This window comes from Corapipo altera, unplaced genomic scaffold (assembly GCF_003945725.1).
Source record: "Corapipo altera isolate COAL_440 unplaced genomic scaffold, ASM394572v1 23b, whole genome shotgun sequence".
Taxonomy (NCBI): Eukaryota; Metazoa; Chordata; class Aves; order Passeriformes; family Pipridae; genus Corapipo; species Corapipo altera.
In genome coordinates this window covers 7094902-7109901 of record NW_020884885.1, presented here as the reverse complement: position 1 = coordinate 7109901, position 15000 = coordinate 7094902, and the positions used below count along the sequence as shown (strand labels likewise).

General features: G+C 40.5%; 1 protein-coding gene across 1 annotated transcript in view; it reads right to left on the bottom strand.

Annotated features, from left to right (window-relative positions):
* LOC113946636 overlaps positions 1-15000 on the bottom strand; it is a 61618-nt gene that overhangs the window by 31092 nt on the left and 15526 nt on the right. Inside the window, exons 10-21 of the mRNA XM_027642227.1 lie at positions 14705-14742; positions 13990-14146; positions 13376-13512; positions 12655-12877; positions 11357-11471; positions 10532-10669; positions 9581-9688; positions 8595-8786; positions 7956-8122; positions 6490-6673; positions 5439-5659; positions 709-885 (exon numbers count right to left, since the gene is read on the bottom strand). Coding sequence (XP_027498028.1) covers positions 709-885; positions 5439-5659; positions 6490-6673; positions 7956-8122; positions 8595-8786; positions 9581-9688; positions 10532-10669; positions 11357-11471; positions 12655-12877; positions 13376-13512; positions 13990-14146; positions 14705-14742 — 1857 coding nt within the window. The remainder of the gene's footprint in view (positions 1-708; positions 886-5438; positions 5660-6489; positions 6674-7955; positions 8123-8594; positions 8787-9580; positions 9689-10531; positions 10670-11356; positions 11472-12654; positions 12878-13375; positions 13513-13989; positions 14147-14704; positions 14743-15000) is intronic.

The following is a 15000-nucleotide window of genomic DNA, read 5'->3' as shown; positions in this document are numbered from 1 at the left end:
GTTTATTTCAAAGCTGAGAAGGGAACAGAGTATGTTCACTCCCTGGAACCCAATGGACCATTTTAGGGCTTTCCCTCCTGGCTTTGTTCCACGAAAAAACCCAAAAACACGCCCCCCCGAAAAAAAAACAAAAACAAAAACAACCCCAACCCCTCCCTTCCCCCCCCAAAAAAAACCCTTCTCAGACATTATGGACAAAGATAGATCAAGATTTTTTCATGTATCTGTCATGCACAAATACCAAACTAGGATCATCTTTGTTTCCATGATTAATCACTGTTTTTAGGCAGTAATCTTCCCGCATACTGGCTGCTAGCACAGTTACCTGGACATCGCGTGTGTTTATACTCTTAGCTGGCAGATGCTGGGCTGTGAAAGATCCAAACTTGCCTAATGCTTGAATCAAACCACAGATTCAGCCCAAATCTACAGTAGGTTCCTGTGGGGCACCTCAGACTGCTTCCCTGCCTCCATGTGAATCACCCACTGTGGCTGAACTTCACTACCAAAAGTGCCTCCACAGAGCAGCCGATATCAGCAAAGGTATCAGCCATCCTGATATAAATAAGTAAATACATACATGAAATAAGACTAAAAGCTCACCAATAATTGGACTAAAAGCTCACAAATCCTCTTCTAGGCACCACAATCCCAGCCAAAAACCCACCTCAGGCCATCTTCAGCTGTCAAGAGCTTTTGTATTCTTACCTCAGGAGCACTCCAGTATGAGCCCATCCTGCTCCCAGCTGCATATAAGTCAGATACAGATGTCACTTCACTGTTAGAGGCAACAAGTGGCAATGATTCATGAAGTACCTCTGCAAACTTTAAGGAGGCACCTGCTGAGGAGCAAGTGGTTTTTCCATGCTCCGCCTTCCTCATTGCCTGAAAGGGAAAGTATGAAGAGAGAAGAGGAGGGAATTTGCTGAGTTTATTTGATAGCTAAATACGAGAGGTGTGTGTTTTGGGAAGGCTGTACACACCAAGGTGCCAAGAGTTATCAGCAGTTCAAGATAAGGGAGTGATGACACATAACTTATGCATGGATACCTATGACTTGGCAGCCTAAGCAATGAATGAACCAGAGAAGATAATAGTAGCTACATGTAGGCTGGAGGAAACCCGTTCTACAGCACCCCAATCAGCAAACAAAAATATCATGGATGAAATAATGCTATAAGACCTTTTTGTTCAACAAAATTTTATTTATTTACCTTTTCTTGGAGGTAGAGAGGCTTGAGTTGTTTGCTGGTAGATGTTTCCCCAATCTAATACGTATATTTGTCAGTGGGATATACATTTTCCTGCTTTCAGAAGCCTTCCACAAGCATGAAACTTCTGAGAAACCAAGACAAAACCCCAAAAATTCTCCTGCAAATTAAGGCATATATTGATTCATCTTAAATCTTAACATTTTGATATTTTAAGTACAATGCAGTGTCATCCAATTAGGACACAAAAATGACACCAAACTCTTCATATTTCTGGCAGAGAACTATGCAGCAGCAGATATGCACATGAATAGCCCTTGTATACAAGTCCTTCTACTAACTTGCCCAGATGTCTGAAATGAAACTATCACTTCAGAACTCCAGGAGGTGATACTGTACACTCACAGTACCCACAACCTGTCTTTCCCTTCCACACACACAGACATCAGGAAAAAACAAAATAAAGACAACTGACAACTTTACATTGAATGAAAATTGCTTTAGTCGTCAACCATTTTAGGATTAGAAATCTAACCTCAATACCCTTTCAATTAAAGAAATGTCAAAGCTTCAAAACAAGCTTGGCCAGCAGACTGGGAGAGGTAATTCTCCTCCTCTACTCTACTCATGTGAGACCCCACCTGGAGCGCATCCACCTCTGGGGCCCCCAACACTGGAAAGGTGTGGACCTGTTGGAGCGAGTCCATAGGAGGTCCACGAAGATGATGAGAGGGCAAAAGCATCTATTTTATTAGTCTGTTCTGCAGCAGCTGAACTGATGTTTCCTGAGCCATTCCCCTGGGAAAGTCTAACTCGGGGATGAAGGGCTGCAGTAGCACTGAGGTTCTGGAAGATGACGTTTTTCCCATAGGTAAAAAAACCCAAACAACCTCCCCCCCAACAAAAAAAATAAAACCAACAAAACAAACACACACAAACAATTGCACCACCACCAAAAAAAAGCATACAAAGCAAACAAAAAACCCCCACAACCAAAACCAAAACAAACCAGAACAAAACCCAAGAACTCTAATAAACACAACTGAGAAGTTGTGGTGCTCACAAAAGCATCTCTATCACACTCCCTTTTCAGGCGGACAATGGAGAGAAAACAATGAAAACTTGATGAAAGGCTCATGGGTTGAGATAAGGTGAGAAAGAGATCATTCACCAACCACCATCATGGGCAAAACAGACTCAATATGGGGAAATTAGCTTGATTTATTACCAATCCAGTCAGAGTAGGATAATGAGAAATAAAATTTAAATCATAAAACATCTTCTTCACAGGTTTAATTTTACTCCGGATTTTCTCTATCTCCTCTACCCTACCAGTTCAGGGGGACAGGAAATGAGAGCTGCAGCTCCTTCATCCTCTGTGGAAGGACTCCTCACACTGTTCCCCTTCGCCAGTATGGGATCTCTCCCATGGGAGATAGTCCTCTATGAATTTCTCCAACTTGAGTCCTTCTCACAGGCTGCAGTTTTTCGCAAACTGCTCCAATGTGGGTCCCTTCCCTGGGGTGCAGTCCTTCAGAAACAGACTGCTCCAGCATGGGTTCCTGACAGCAAACTTGCTCTGGTGTAGGCTCCTCCCTCTATGGGTCCACAGGTCCTTCCAAGGACCTGCTCTAGCACAGGCTTCCCACAGTGTCACAGCCTCCTTCAGGTATCCACCTCCTCCAGCATGGGGGTCCCCAGGGCTTGCATGTGAACATCTGCTCCACCATGGACCTCCATGGGCCGGAGGGGGACAGCCTGACTCTCCATGGTCATTTAACAGCTGGTTAAATAGTTAACAACTGTTCAGCACAGGTGTCAGGTGAACCTCAGGTCCAAAGCCTTGAGTACCTCCTCCCCCTTCTTCACTAACCTTCATATCTACAGGGCTGTTTCTCACATTTCTCACTCCTCTCTCTGACTGCAATTGCTATTGCACAGCATTTTTTTCCCCTTCTTAAATACCTTATCCCAGAGGCACTACAACTGTCACTGATGGGCTCAGCTTTGGCCAGCAGTGAGCCAACCTTGGAGCCAGATGGCATTGGCTCTGTCAGACATGGGGAAAGCTTCTGGCTGTTCCTCACAGAAGCTACAGGGGCTGCCTGCCTACCAAAACCTGCCCATGTAAACCAAATACAGGAGTGTTCAGCTGAGGTAAGGAATGACTGTATCACCCCAAAACAACTGAGAAACAACCACTTCTGGGATAAGTCAAGGAAAGAAAATGGAGGACCAATCTCCAGATCTCTGTCACCTCTCCTAACCAAGGGGTAGGCTCTGCAGGAGTTTCCTGCACAGTACGGGCTGGAGGAAGCATGGAGCTGGAGGAAGCCCATCCCAGACACTGGCTGTCAAGTGCCTCTCCTTGAAGAGAATCTACTAGTAGTCCCAGAACAGGACGTGGGACAAAACATCTAGTGTGAACATATGAAACGCCACATCAGCTGCTGAGAAGATACTATTTCTGGTTTAGTTCAAATTACCTGAGATTTTAGGGTGCATCACAAACTCTGAAAAGTGACATACAGAAGGTGGAGCAGGCTGTACAAGGAATCCTCAGAGAACTGTTTTCATTGTCTCAACAATACATGTTTTCTGACCAGTCTGGTAAAACCAGGAAGGAGCAGATGTTCACCATTCACAATCAAAAAGTCCACAGGCAAAGTAAAGCAGAGTATCTAATCCTGACAAAAATATCCCCAACGGGGAAAATCAGTTGAAAAGTGAAATTGTACCAGAGTACCTCAGGGAGCCTGAAGACTTGGCAAAGCGGATGGAATACCCAGATCTTAACAATAACAGGAGAACTTTGATAAATATGATGATATCCTCCATGGCAGGCATTAAGGAGTCAGTCACTATGCCCATTTTGGCAGTTCAGGTACCTTATTTTGAGCTCATGAGTGGCAGGTCAGATAAAACAGTGAATGGAACTTTAGAAGATAAGGTTGAAATTGTCTATGTACCTTGCTGGAAAATTGGTGGAGAGAAGAAACTTCTGTAGCTCTTGCCTACTTGTTTTAGGTCAGGATCAACAAGGAGTTGAGGTACTCCTGTCAGTCTCATCTTGGCTGACCTTTGACAAACTCCCGAACACCAGCATCTGCCTTTCTTTTGCAATGGTTCTGTAGGACTATTATCAAAAAGTCAGCAAAAAATAACTTCTTAATCAGCTCCAGCTCTAGAAAAGAACACCTCTCTTTTCCAAGTTACCTCCGAGGAATAATTCACACTAGAAACAGAAGCTAAACGTCTCTCTCTGCCATACTTTCTTGGTCTTTAGTGTGTTTGTGTGATGCACTGTGATGAAGTGAACAGAATATTGGTATCTTACTGCATTTCTCCAGTATGGTTCTCTTGTGTAACTAACATAAACTCTGTAATCCCTTTTACATACTATCCATTTTGGTAATAGTTCAATTCACTATATTGAACAAGCTCCAGATGATGCTAAAACAAAATGGCATTTTAAGAAGACAACTGCAGAACACACATGTGATCTGGGACAGAACACAGTTGATTGTGAGAGGAAATGGCAATGGTCTTTCAAGACAAACCTGTAAGTTTGATTTAATTGGTAAGAATAGATGTCGCCAAAGACCTAAACAGCCATGGATCTTTACCTTCATTATCTAAATACAAATTGGAAAAAATCAAATATCCTTCATAAGATATTTATTTCACAACAGTTCATGACAAAAAGCACCTGGAAAACAAAATTCTTTAAAGGCAGAAGACCATTTAATTCAAGTTATTAAAACCAAATAAAATTATTTCAAATGATAGTTTATGGTCACCACCTTCTGTGTCTGAGGAGGGCTTTATGGACATGCTACCAATAGTGTCAATGAAGTGCCGGAATATTTTGCATGGGCAAAAATATTAGCAACTAGCCACCAAGACAATAGGAGGTTGCAGACAGAGAATACTAAGCTATTTCCCTATCACACACAGCTGAATTTTTGCCTCTTGAACATCACAGTGAGATGGGGTTAACAACATAGAGTGCTGTGTTTGATACTACAGCTCTGAATCAGAAAGCAAGTACTGCTTAGTAAATTAAACTACATGGCTTGGAAACAAACACTTAAAGTTTTCATTTTTGAGAAGTTTACTTAGAAGGAGATGGCCCCTGTCAAGCACAGTGAAGTAGCTATCACATGTACTATCACGGTAAATATCTAGGAAGGGAGAGGAAAATGCTGTTCAAGCAGAGGGCTGTGCTTGTGATACTGGCTGGCTAAGGGCTTGTTTCTTCCGTGCCACAGCCATGCGCAAGGCCTGAAGAATCATATTCTCATTATTCATGATGTTGTAATTAGTCAGCTTCAGGAGCTTGTTGAAATCTTCTGCTTTCAGTGAGACCTCTCTGGTTGAGTATGGAGAGCAGAAACTGGAGATATCAATCTTGCCCTGTTCCATTTCAGCAGCACTACGTGACATGCCTTTCAAAGGAAAAAAGGAATGTGTTTGTACAGTCCCACAGAAATATCATACTCTGATAGAATACATAAAGAATAATGAGGAGAGATCACAGGTGCAATTACTATGATGATAAGTGCAGTGCTGTGTTCTCTAAAAAATCTACTTCTGAACAAAGCCTATTGGAATGGAAAACACAAACAATGGTGTCACTAAACATCATTCCATTGCAATCAGCACCTTCTACTGGTCAGTTCATGGCACATCATTTTATGTGGTCACTAGTGCTCACATCTTATGCTGCACATTCTTGAGTACAATACAAACTAAAAGGAATAAAGGGATACACAGGACAGGAGGAAGCAGAATACTCATAGCCTTAGAAATCATCATAAAAGCAATGTCTCAAATACTCACCCAGAAGGACACAGTACATATCACTTTATGTACTATTGCTTTGATTTTCCAGCATAGTCAACCAACACATTAAATGGCCTAAATAGAAAGCACAGTGGTACTCCACATATATATATATATGCGATTCTCCCCTAGACCTGACTGTCATAAAAATACATAATTTGAAAAATATGCTTTACTCTACACAGTAAAGTAAACATTTGGAAATTACAAGGAAAAAGTAGTTTCCATTCCTCTAATTGAGGAACACGTTCCTTCTTTGACTGAATTACATCAAGACCAGATTTTGCAAACAGTTTGAATCATCACATTTTGCAGTATAATCGCTGGTAGGAACAAGCAAACAAAGGAGTTTTGTATTGGGATGAGGAAAAAACACCCAGAGAGTGAGAAAGCTCACTGAATTATTAAAATTATCTGTGTACTGTTAACTTACCAGGTGCTACATATCTTTGAAAGGTATCATTCACTAATGGAAAATAAAGCAGCAGAGGAGCTCCTGGGGTGTCTGCACCATCAAACATGTAACACTCTTTCAGGTTCTTCTCTTCATCCTTCAATCCAATGCAGGGAAATGGAATTCCCTGCTCTGCGAAGTATGTGCAGGCCTGCTCCAGGGGCTGGTTATGGCCCAACATCAGCAGTATAAGGAACAGAGAAGATACCCAAGATCAGACTGCTGCCAAAGCCTGGTAATTTGTGCCAAATTGCACAAAAAACAGACTGAGAGCACTGGACAACCAGCAATAATGTGAGCACCTGTAGCCCCAGGGACTGCTTTTCTGTTTCCTGAGGAGACATTTGGAAATAGTCTTAACTAAATTTGCAGTCCAAGACAGTAAGCTTCACAGTCACATTATCTGTTTATATAGCAGTATAACTTGTCCATTGACCTCAATAGACTTTAGTAGGGTTTTGAGACCAACCTACCCATTTCTATAACCCTGAATTTCAGAAATGAGATTTCAAGCTAACATATTTTAGACCTCAAAATATAGCACTAAAAACATTCATCAGAAAGCTCATTTGTGATGACCAACTTTGTTAAATTATCTAACAAAATACTATCACCTCAGTTGGAATTAAATATTTCCTGAAGAATTCTGAGTACAAGAAAAAAACATAGTGCAATATATTTTTTTTTCAGCTGCAGTACAGAGACTAGTATTTTTTATGTGGCTTCACAGTGTAAGAGCACCAATAAAGTCTCTTCCACTCAAAAAAATGACAGAACCTTAACCAGTGAAATTTGTGTTTTCAGTGGTGTCCCTCAGGGTCAGTTTACAATTACAAGTCTATATTTTGAAGTCTAAATCTGTCTGTTTATGTTTGGAATATCACTTTCAAAATCTATGTAGCCATTTTAACCAAATCAGATTCCTGCAAACATAGTAAATGTATTTGATATCTTGTTTAAAGTCCACTATTCAAGAAGAAAAACTGTATTTGTTAAAAGAAAAAGATAAAGATGAAGAAATTCTTCACTTACTGGGTTGTTCCTGGACAGCTAGTAAATCACATGTTAATATAAAAAGACAAATAAAATTTTAAATGCTTAAGCAAAGTACAGATTAAATTCAGCATCCGAATCACTAAGTTTTTCCAGCTATATTTGCATTATTAGATCTTACATATAACTATAATATAAGTTGCAGCTTGACCTTCATAACTTCACTATGCTGCTCTGTATTTCACTTGTGAAGCACTTAGGGCTATTTCAAAAGTAGTTTGAGAAAAATAGAGATATTTTCTTCTCTATAAATTTCCATTCCTCTTTTGAGATTTGCAAACAGCATGTTACTAAATTCCACTAAGTTCCACATTTTATAGACACCTGTCTAAAAGTTGTGAAAAGCAAAGGAAAAGCTGTTACTAAACAAAAACAGTTTTGAGACTTCTCACCAAAGTCTGTGAACCCCCTGTGTAATTTAAGTGTATGATGACATCCACTTTCCGCTCTGATCTCATAAGGGGTGGGTAACTGGTTTCAAAGAAGAAAGCTGCATCCACCAGCTCCAAGTGTTCTGAGTTGCCTCTCAGGTCATTAGGACAGGTGTCTAGCAGAGTGTCTAAGGAGTAGAAGATTCAGAGCTATTAGCAAACTGCAGAGATATCCATCAAGTTAGAAAGCAAAAGGAAGGTGAGCTTCCCTCCCATCCAGAATCTTCCTTTACTTTAGGGTAGCATGCAGCAATCCTAAAGCTCCTTCACCCTCTCCATTCACATTTTGTTAGTGTTTCTAAACCCATGAACTGCACCAAACCCTAGGCAGATGCTGCCTATGTGCAGAGCCCCACCCTAGCATTTTTCATCCCAGTAAGGACTTCCAGTACCAAAATGACCCAAAAACTGAACAGCTGTATATTGAAAGTGAAAGTTGTGAGGAGTTACCCAGTTCTCCCTCCTCTCAGTAAACACTAACAGCTAACCATAAAACCCATTCAATTCTCTTCAGGACATACAAAAGTCTCTCGCTAGTTCCCAACCCCTGCGCCTACCACAATGACTGCTGAGATATGCAGGCAGGAGAGCTGACCACACCTTTCCATTTGGTGAAATGTTCATGCTGGATATACTCATTGTGCATCTGGAGGCCTCTTAGGAAGTTGTGGTACTTGGAGACAGCAGGGCGATCTGTCAGGATATCCCGGAGAGTTGTGGAGAGGCCGCTCGTAGGAGTGAAAACACACGTGGCCATCTCATATGGCTTCTCGGGCAAGTCTGGTTGTTCCTCTAGAGGTACATGGCATAAATGACACGCAGCTGAATTATAACCACAAATAAGAAGAGGCTAGACACAGAGAGGAGAACAAGTCTTCTGTACCAATAGTAATCATGTGTTCCTAGCTCTTGGCATTGTGATAGTTCTAGTTGGTTCAGGTGTGGACACCTGAATTCAACAGAAAATTGCAAATTATTTATACAAATCCAAGCATTAAGTTTGGAGGGTTTTTTTCTGAAAACATGGTCCACAGGAATGGGACATAAGTGTGTTCACTGGCTTTCCTTGAATTTTAACATGAAGATGCTCATGTCAAGAAAGTCTTTAAGTATGGAGCTGTCTCTCTCAGCTGGTGTAACAGAGCTCCACTACATTTACTTCATTTGACCTCTACTAAGTCTTTTGGTTTAGTTAGATTTTGAGAGAGGATGTGCCATGTAGGGCAAATAGATGTTGAAACAGGAACACTCAAGCTTCTCTCTGGCTGAAAAATAGGCTTTGACAGAAGGTTTTGACAGAAGTATTTCTTTCAAGCCTTTTAAACACAACACTTTAGGGACCACGTTATGTATCCATCCCTATCTCCTTTGCAGCAAGGCCTGTCTGATGGTGCCTTTCCTTCTTATCACAGTCTCACTATTTATGCAAAGCACTGGCTATTCAGTAAAATCAAATCACTTGATTTTTCTGGTGTGTCACATACCCAGAGACTGAGAGCAATAGGATGACAGAAAAACTCAAAAAATGAGAAATGTGAGTGCCGTTAGCCTGTTAGAGGGGCCTAGAGGAGGGTACTTTTATTTACCTATTTCAGTCACTTTGTCTTGGGTCCACCTGTGCCAGAAGTCCTCTGAATTGTCAGCTGCGTGCCAGGCATCCAAGAGGTTTTTGGAGAAGATACTACTCCACATTCCTAGAGAGTGGGAGAGGCATAATAAGTAGTGTTGAGGTAAATACAATTAAGTTCTTTTAAAAACTGCCTTCTGTTCCTTCTGCAGCTCTTCTGTAACTTTTTCATATTTCTATGCAATTTTTGCACAAGTCCAGACACCTATTTCAGTGATAGATCAAACTCCAAAGGTAAACTTATTTCAGAAATAAATTCAAAATCTTTTCCCTCCCACTGTGTTTTACCTGGAACATTTTTTTTTTAATTTTATATCGTCACTTTTCTGCTTTCATTTCCTTTTTCTGTTGATAAAGGAATATTTTCAGCTAGCTCCTTCTCTGATTACCCTCTTTCTTGCTCCATTTTTTTCTTTTTAACTTTTCCATTAGCTTCCACAAAATCTCATAGATTTCCAACTTTGAAAATTTTTTGCAAGTTATGGGAAATAGTGATGCCTCAAAAGCACTCACAAAGGTACATGACAACTTATTTGTTATTTTAGTTTCATTTTATCATAGTCCAAATTATAAAACCACCTTTGCTAGCACGAGTAGCTGAATGAGTCTCAGGAAACATAGAATTATAGAATATCCTGAGTTGGAAGGGATCCGCAAAGATCATGAAATCCAGCTCCTGGCCCTGCACAGGACAACCCTAAAAATTACACCATGTGCCTGAGAGCGTTGGTCAAACTCATCTTGAACCCTGTCCGGCTTGGTGCTGTGACCACTTCCCTAAGGAGTCTGTCAGCTGACTGACCCGGTACCTGTGCTTCCACGTGCATAACAACAGGTTTCTGGGGACTAATTTCCCAAATCACTGGTGTTTGTATTAAAATCTTGCCAATCCCCCAGGCTGGTGAGTCACCTTGCATGAAACAGATTCGGGACTCAGGGAGCTTCTTCATCAGGCGCCCCATGAAGAACTCACTGCCAAAATCCTCTGCACGAATGAAGGCGCCATACTTCAGGAAGCCCACCTCGTATGGTGTGAACTCCACCCACTCTGCCAACACATGCACCAACAACGTTAGCTCCACTACTGAAAAGAGTGCAGTTGCCAGTCTTGGAATAAACTTTTCAGGTGTCAGCTCTTGCGAGTAAGCTGGCTTGTACACGTCCTGAATAAACCCTGCTGACAGCCACTTAACCAACTATCTCACTATCTATGAGTTTGTGAAAGAGCAATGTCAGGACTAAGGGAAAATTTTAATTCTTCTTTCTTTTTATTTAGTGAGTCCAAATGTTTCTCATGAAGAGTGGACTAGAATACAGATTGATTTCTATTGCTTTTATTGCCTTTAGCCAAGCATTAAAAACATAGAATCATAGAATGCTTAGGTTGGAAGGGACCTTAAAGATCACCTAATTCCAACCCTCCTACCATGGACAAGAACATACATTAAGCAAACATAAAGGTCCAGTGAATCCCTTTCTTGAAGAATTCTTAGCAGTCCTGAGACTGTGTCACAGAATTATGTTGTGTTATTAGTCTGAAATTAACATCTGAATATGCACAATCACATGCCAAGAGAGTTTACAAAATACTAAACTGTCCTGTGGCTACCCAGTTACGCTTTACATTTCGGAACAGTACTTCTAGTGGCTTTGAATGAGAATTTAAAACAATTCATCATGATTTGCAGTATCCCCTAGTTGAAAAGATAGCTCTTTTTCAGATTTGAAACATTACCTCTAAAATCTTTGGTGGTAACTTTGTCCTTGACATTCAGGGCAAGGTAGATGGGCAGAGGGTTCTGACCTTGATTCACTGCCTGACGTTGATCAGAAAGTCTATGGTGGCTTTTCTGGATTTGGAAAAAAACCTGAAGAGTTAGCTGATTATCAGTTCTTTAAAGACATCAGCTTATAAAATCTGACATATGATTTTCCTAAATTTCCTCTTGAATTTAATTCCATGTGCTTGAATAACAGAGGACAAGAAAATCATGCTAGCAAGAATAATTTCTGCTAAGATAACCATCCATGTTTTGCATTCTGTATACACTGACAGCAACGAGTTGCTTCACATGCTTCTAGCTTTACATTTTTAACAGTAAGTCAACAAATAGGGTAGATCCGAGTAATTCAGCTGTTATCATGTACTTCATCTGTTAATCATAAGGGTTCTTCAAGGCACAGTGTTAATGATCCTTCTAATCTTTTTTTTTAAACGATATATTGATAGTTAACATCCACAGAGGAAAAATCCTTGAGCTGTCCAATACTAAAAACTTATACATGAAATGGAGATTTTTAGTATACTTCAACCAAATTAAATTCTAGAAAATTTTGGTATGCAGCACTGAGGTTTGAAATACAGTGTGAAATATGATATGAAATGAGATTATTTCTATTTATCTGTTTCCTCTAGACAAAACATAAACCATGTTTACAGGATTTAAAAATAAAATAGCTTTTTCTCCAGCTATTGTCAGGCTTCTAGTTTACATGGAAGGTTTTGCTTGTGTCATTACAACAAAATTAGAAACTGGAGGTCCAGAGAGATCAAATTCAAAGTGGTTGAAAGGCACCTACAAAATCATAGTTTTGGCAGTTAAGATGTCTCAGGAGCTCTGGATCTATATAGTTCCTTATCACTAAATCCCAAAGTTCTGTACATATGAGGTACGTCTGCAGGACATTCAAGTTATGAATGCAGTTAGTGTAAATATTGCAGCAGTGGAGAGATAAAAACATGGGGCCATAAAAACCACCTAAGAAACTTAAAATTTTCTTGAACAGATACAGTGTTAATTAGTTGGCTACTTTAGAGCTAGTCTGAGTATTTCTATGTTACATTCTATGACACTTTAGGCTCCAGTGTAGACATAATCTATCTCCAAGTTATTAATGTAAATAAGTGGTGTTCTACCTGCATACTGACTACAGTGTTATTGACCAGGTTCTCTTCCTAGGGCTTTAATTTCTTGTAATGGTCATGAATATTAAGTCAACAACTTTATGAGAAGAAAGATGTATAGACATTACCCCATCATTCAACATGGATTCAATCATGAGCCCCCACAGATCAATAAAAGAGGTTTTATGTCCTGCTTGGGTCCTTTGGCTCAGCTCTCTGTAATAATTCCTTAGACTTTTCAAGCAAAAAGCCCCCATCTTGCACTTGGCTGCTTGCTTCCGTGCTTCAATAATTATTTCTCCGAGATCCTTACGTGACCAATCAGCATCTTCATATAGCTTTGTCATTGTCCTGCAGGCAGGAAACATGATGGAAAGCAGGGGAAAATGAACAAGATCCTTTTGAAGCTCAGAGAATACACTTTGCAGATCTTTGGGCACTTACTGTTTTATCTTTTAGTTACTCTCCTCTTTGAGCTTACTTTCAGCAGAAATGCAAGTCTAAAGGCAACTAGTCAAAAATCATTTGATCCGGGGTCCAACACAAGCATCTACATGAGCTGTCTATGCTGTTTCTGTCCAACAGTAAATAACCATAAAGCATAATTTTTGCATAGGATTAAGGATGTTTGCCCTTCCAATGAAGTCTACTCTTTTGGTTAGGGATAGGTTACTTCAGTGACACTAAATGTATGATGTACAACAGTCCTCTCATAGATGACTTTGGCATTAATAGCCCAAAGATGGAAGCAATAACTCAATTCACCACCTTTACCCTGAGAGCAAGACAAAGCATGGGTTTTTCTTAACACAACAAACTCCAAGCAACAGTATCAAAACATCTCCTCACCATGTTGTGCCAGATGAGCCACTGATGTATGAAATACAATCCAGAACACGCAACTTTTGAAGGCCCAAAATGCTGCCATACATGCCAGTGAGTGCTCTTATTCCACATCCTGCTGTGGTCACAGCCACTATAGGCACCTGTTCAAGACAAAAAAAAAAAAAAAGAGAAGAAAACATAGGTGGAAAAGTGGCATTAAGAAACAAATAATGTCAAAAGATTACAGAAATGCAAAAGTAACATCCAAACACTAGTAAAATAAACACATACATTAGAGATAAAGCAACATTGCTCTATAAAGCTGCAGGGCATCCCTTTAGAATATATTAGATCTTGGCACTTCAGGAAGGATTTTTATGAAACACAGACCAAACCTATTGGTTTGAAGCTCCTTCAAATGATTCAGTTGAAAGTCAACTAGAACCAGAAGTTCTGGTCATCCAAACAGACAGCTGAACTGTCCAGTTGAGATCATTCTGATGGCAAACAGCACCCCAGAGGAGAAGCTCCTGTCAAAGGTCCTCACTCATTCAGATGGAGGTAAAAAATCACTTCTCATCTCCAGGTCTGAGAGAAAGGAGAGAGAAAAATCCGCCAGCATTACCCTTCCTGATTACCTCATGCTCTTGCAGATCTTCCTCCAAATGAAGAACATCCTTTAGTGCAGCAGCAACCACCTTCCTCCGGTTTTGCAGGAAATTCTGTTCATCAGTGCAGAGGTCAAACCCCAAGCGGGCATCTAGGTTTCTTGGCCTGAAACACAGACCCTGAGTCCTGTGACCAGGGCAAAAATATTCTTATTGTGGACAACTCCAGCTGTGCTTGTGTGTGTGTACAGACCAGATTGTGGACAGTATAATGTGATAAATGAGAAAGAACAACAGACTTCTGGTTTTATTTGCTCATATAATTATTTTTTCAGTTTCAATAGTTGCTACCATACGTGCCCATAACTAGGCAACCACTGTCACCAGGCATTGCAGTTGAATAGGGAAACAGCTATCATGCCTTGAAGTCATTTGTATGATTCAGAAAAATCATTTCTTTGCAAAGCTGCTCTATCCATCTGTGGGCACAGTAGTGCACACAAATCAAGATCTATTACTGAGATGCACTAGCAGTTTGGAAATTTGGAGGAAAAGAGACTCATGATTTAATTCACCATCAATGTTAAAAGGAAAACCTGGCAAATAAAAACCTACAACCCAATAATGAACTCACATATCTGCTTAGAACTGGACTTGCACAGACCCCTGCTGATTTCAAATGAGCTTTGTGTAGGAGCAAATGTCTCCTAGTTAGTGGATCAGGTCTTGCTGGAGACTCACTTACCATTCATTTGCCTTTGTGTACAAGTCAATTGTCCTGTCCTGAAAATCACAATACAGACAGTGTAAGCAGTGTAACCTGTGCCTTCCTCCCCTATTCCATCCAGGGCCTGAGTTTTCCTGTCTTGGAAGTATGAAACACAGCTGGAGAATCTGGCCAGCAATGGTCTGGGTTGTTAGAGACATTAACAAGCTCCAGCACTGCCTGGGTTGAGTAGAAATGGGCCATTCACAGAAGCTAGGTGGGCTTAGGGCTCCTCAGCTTCTCATAGTTTAACCTTCGTTTTCTGGGAGAGTCTT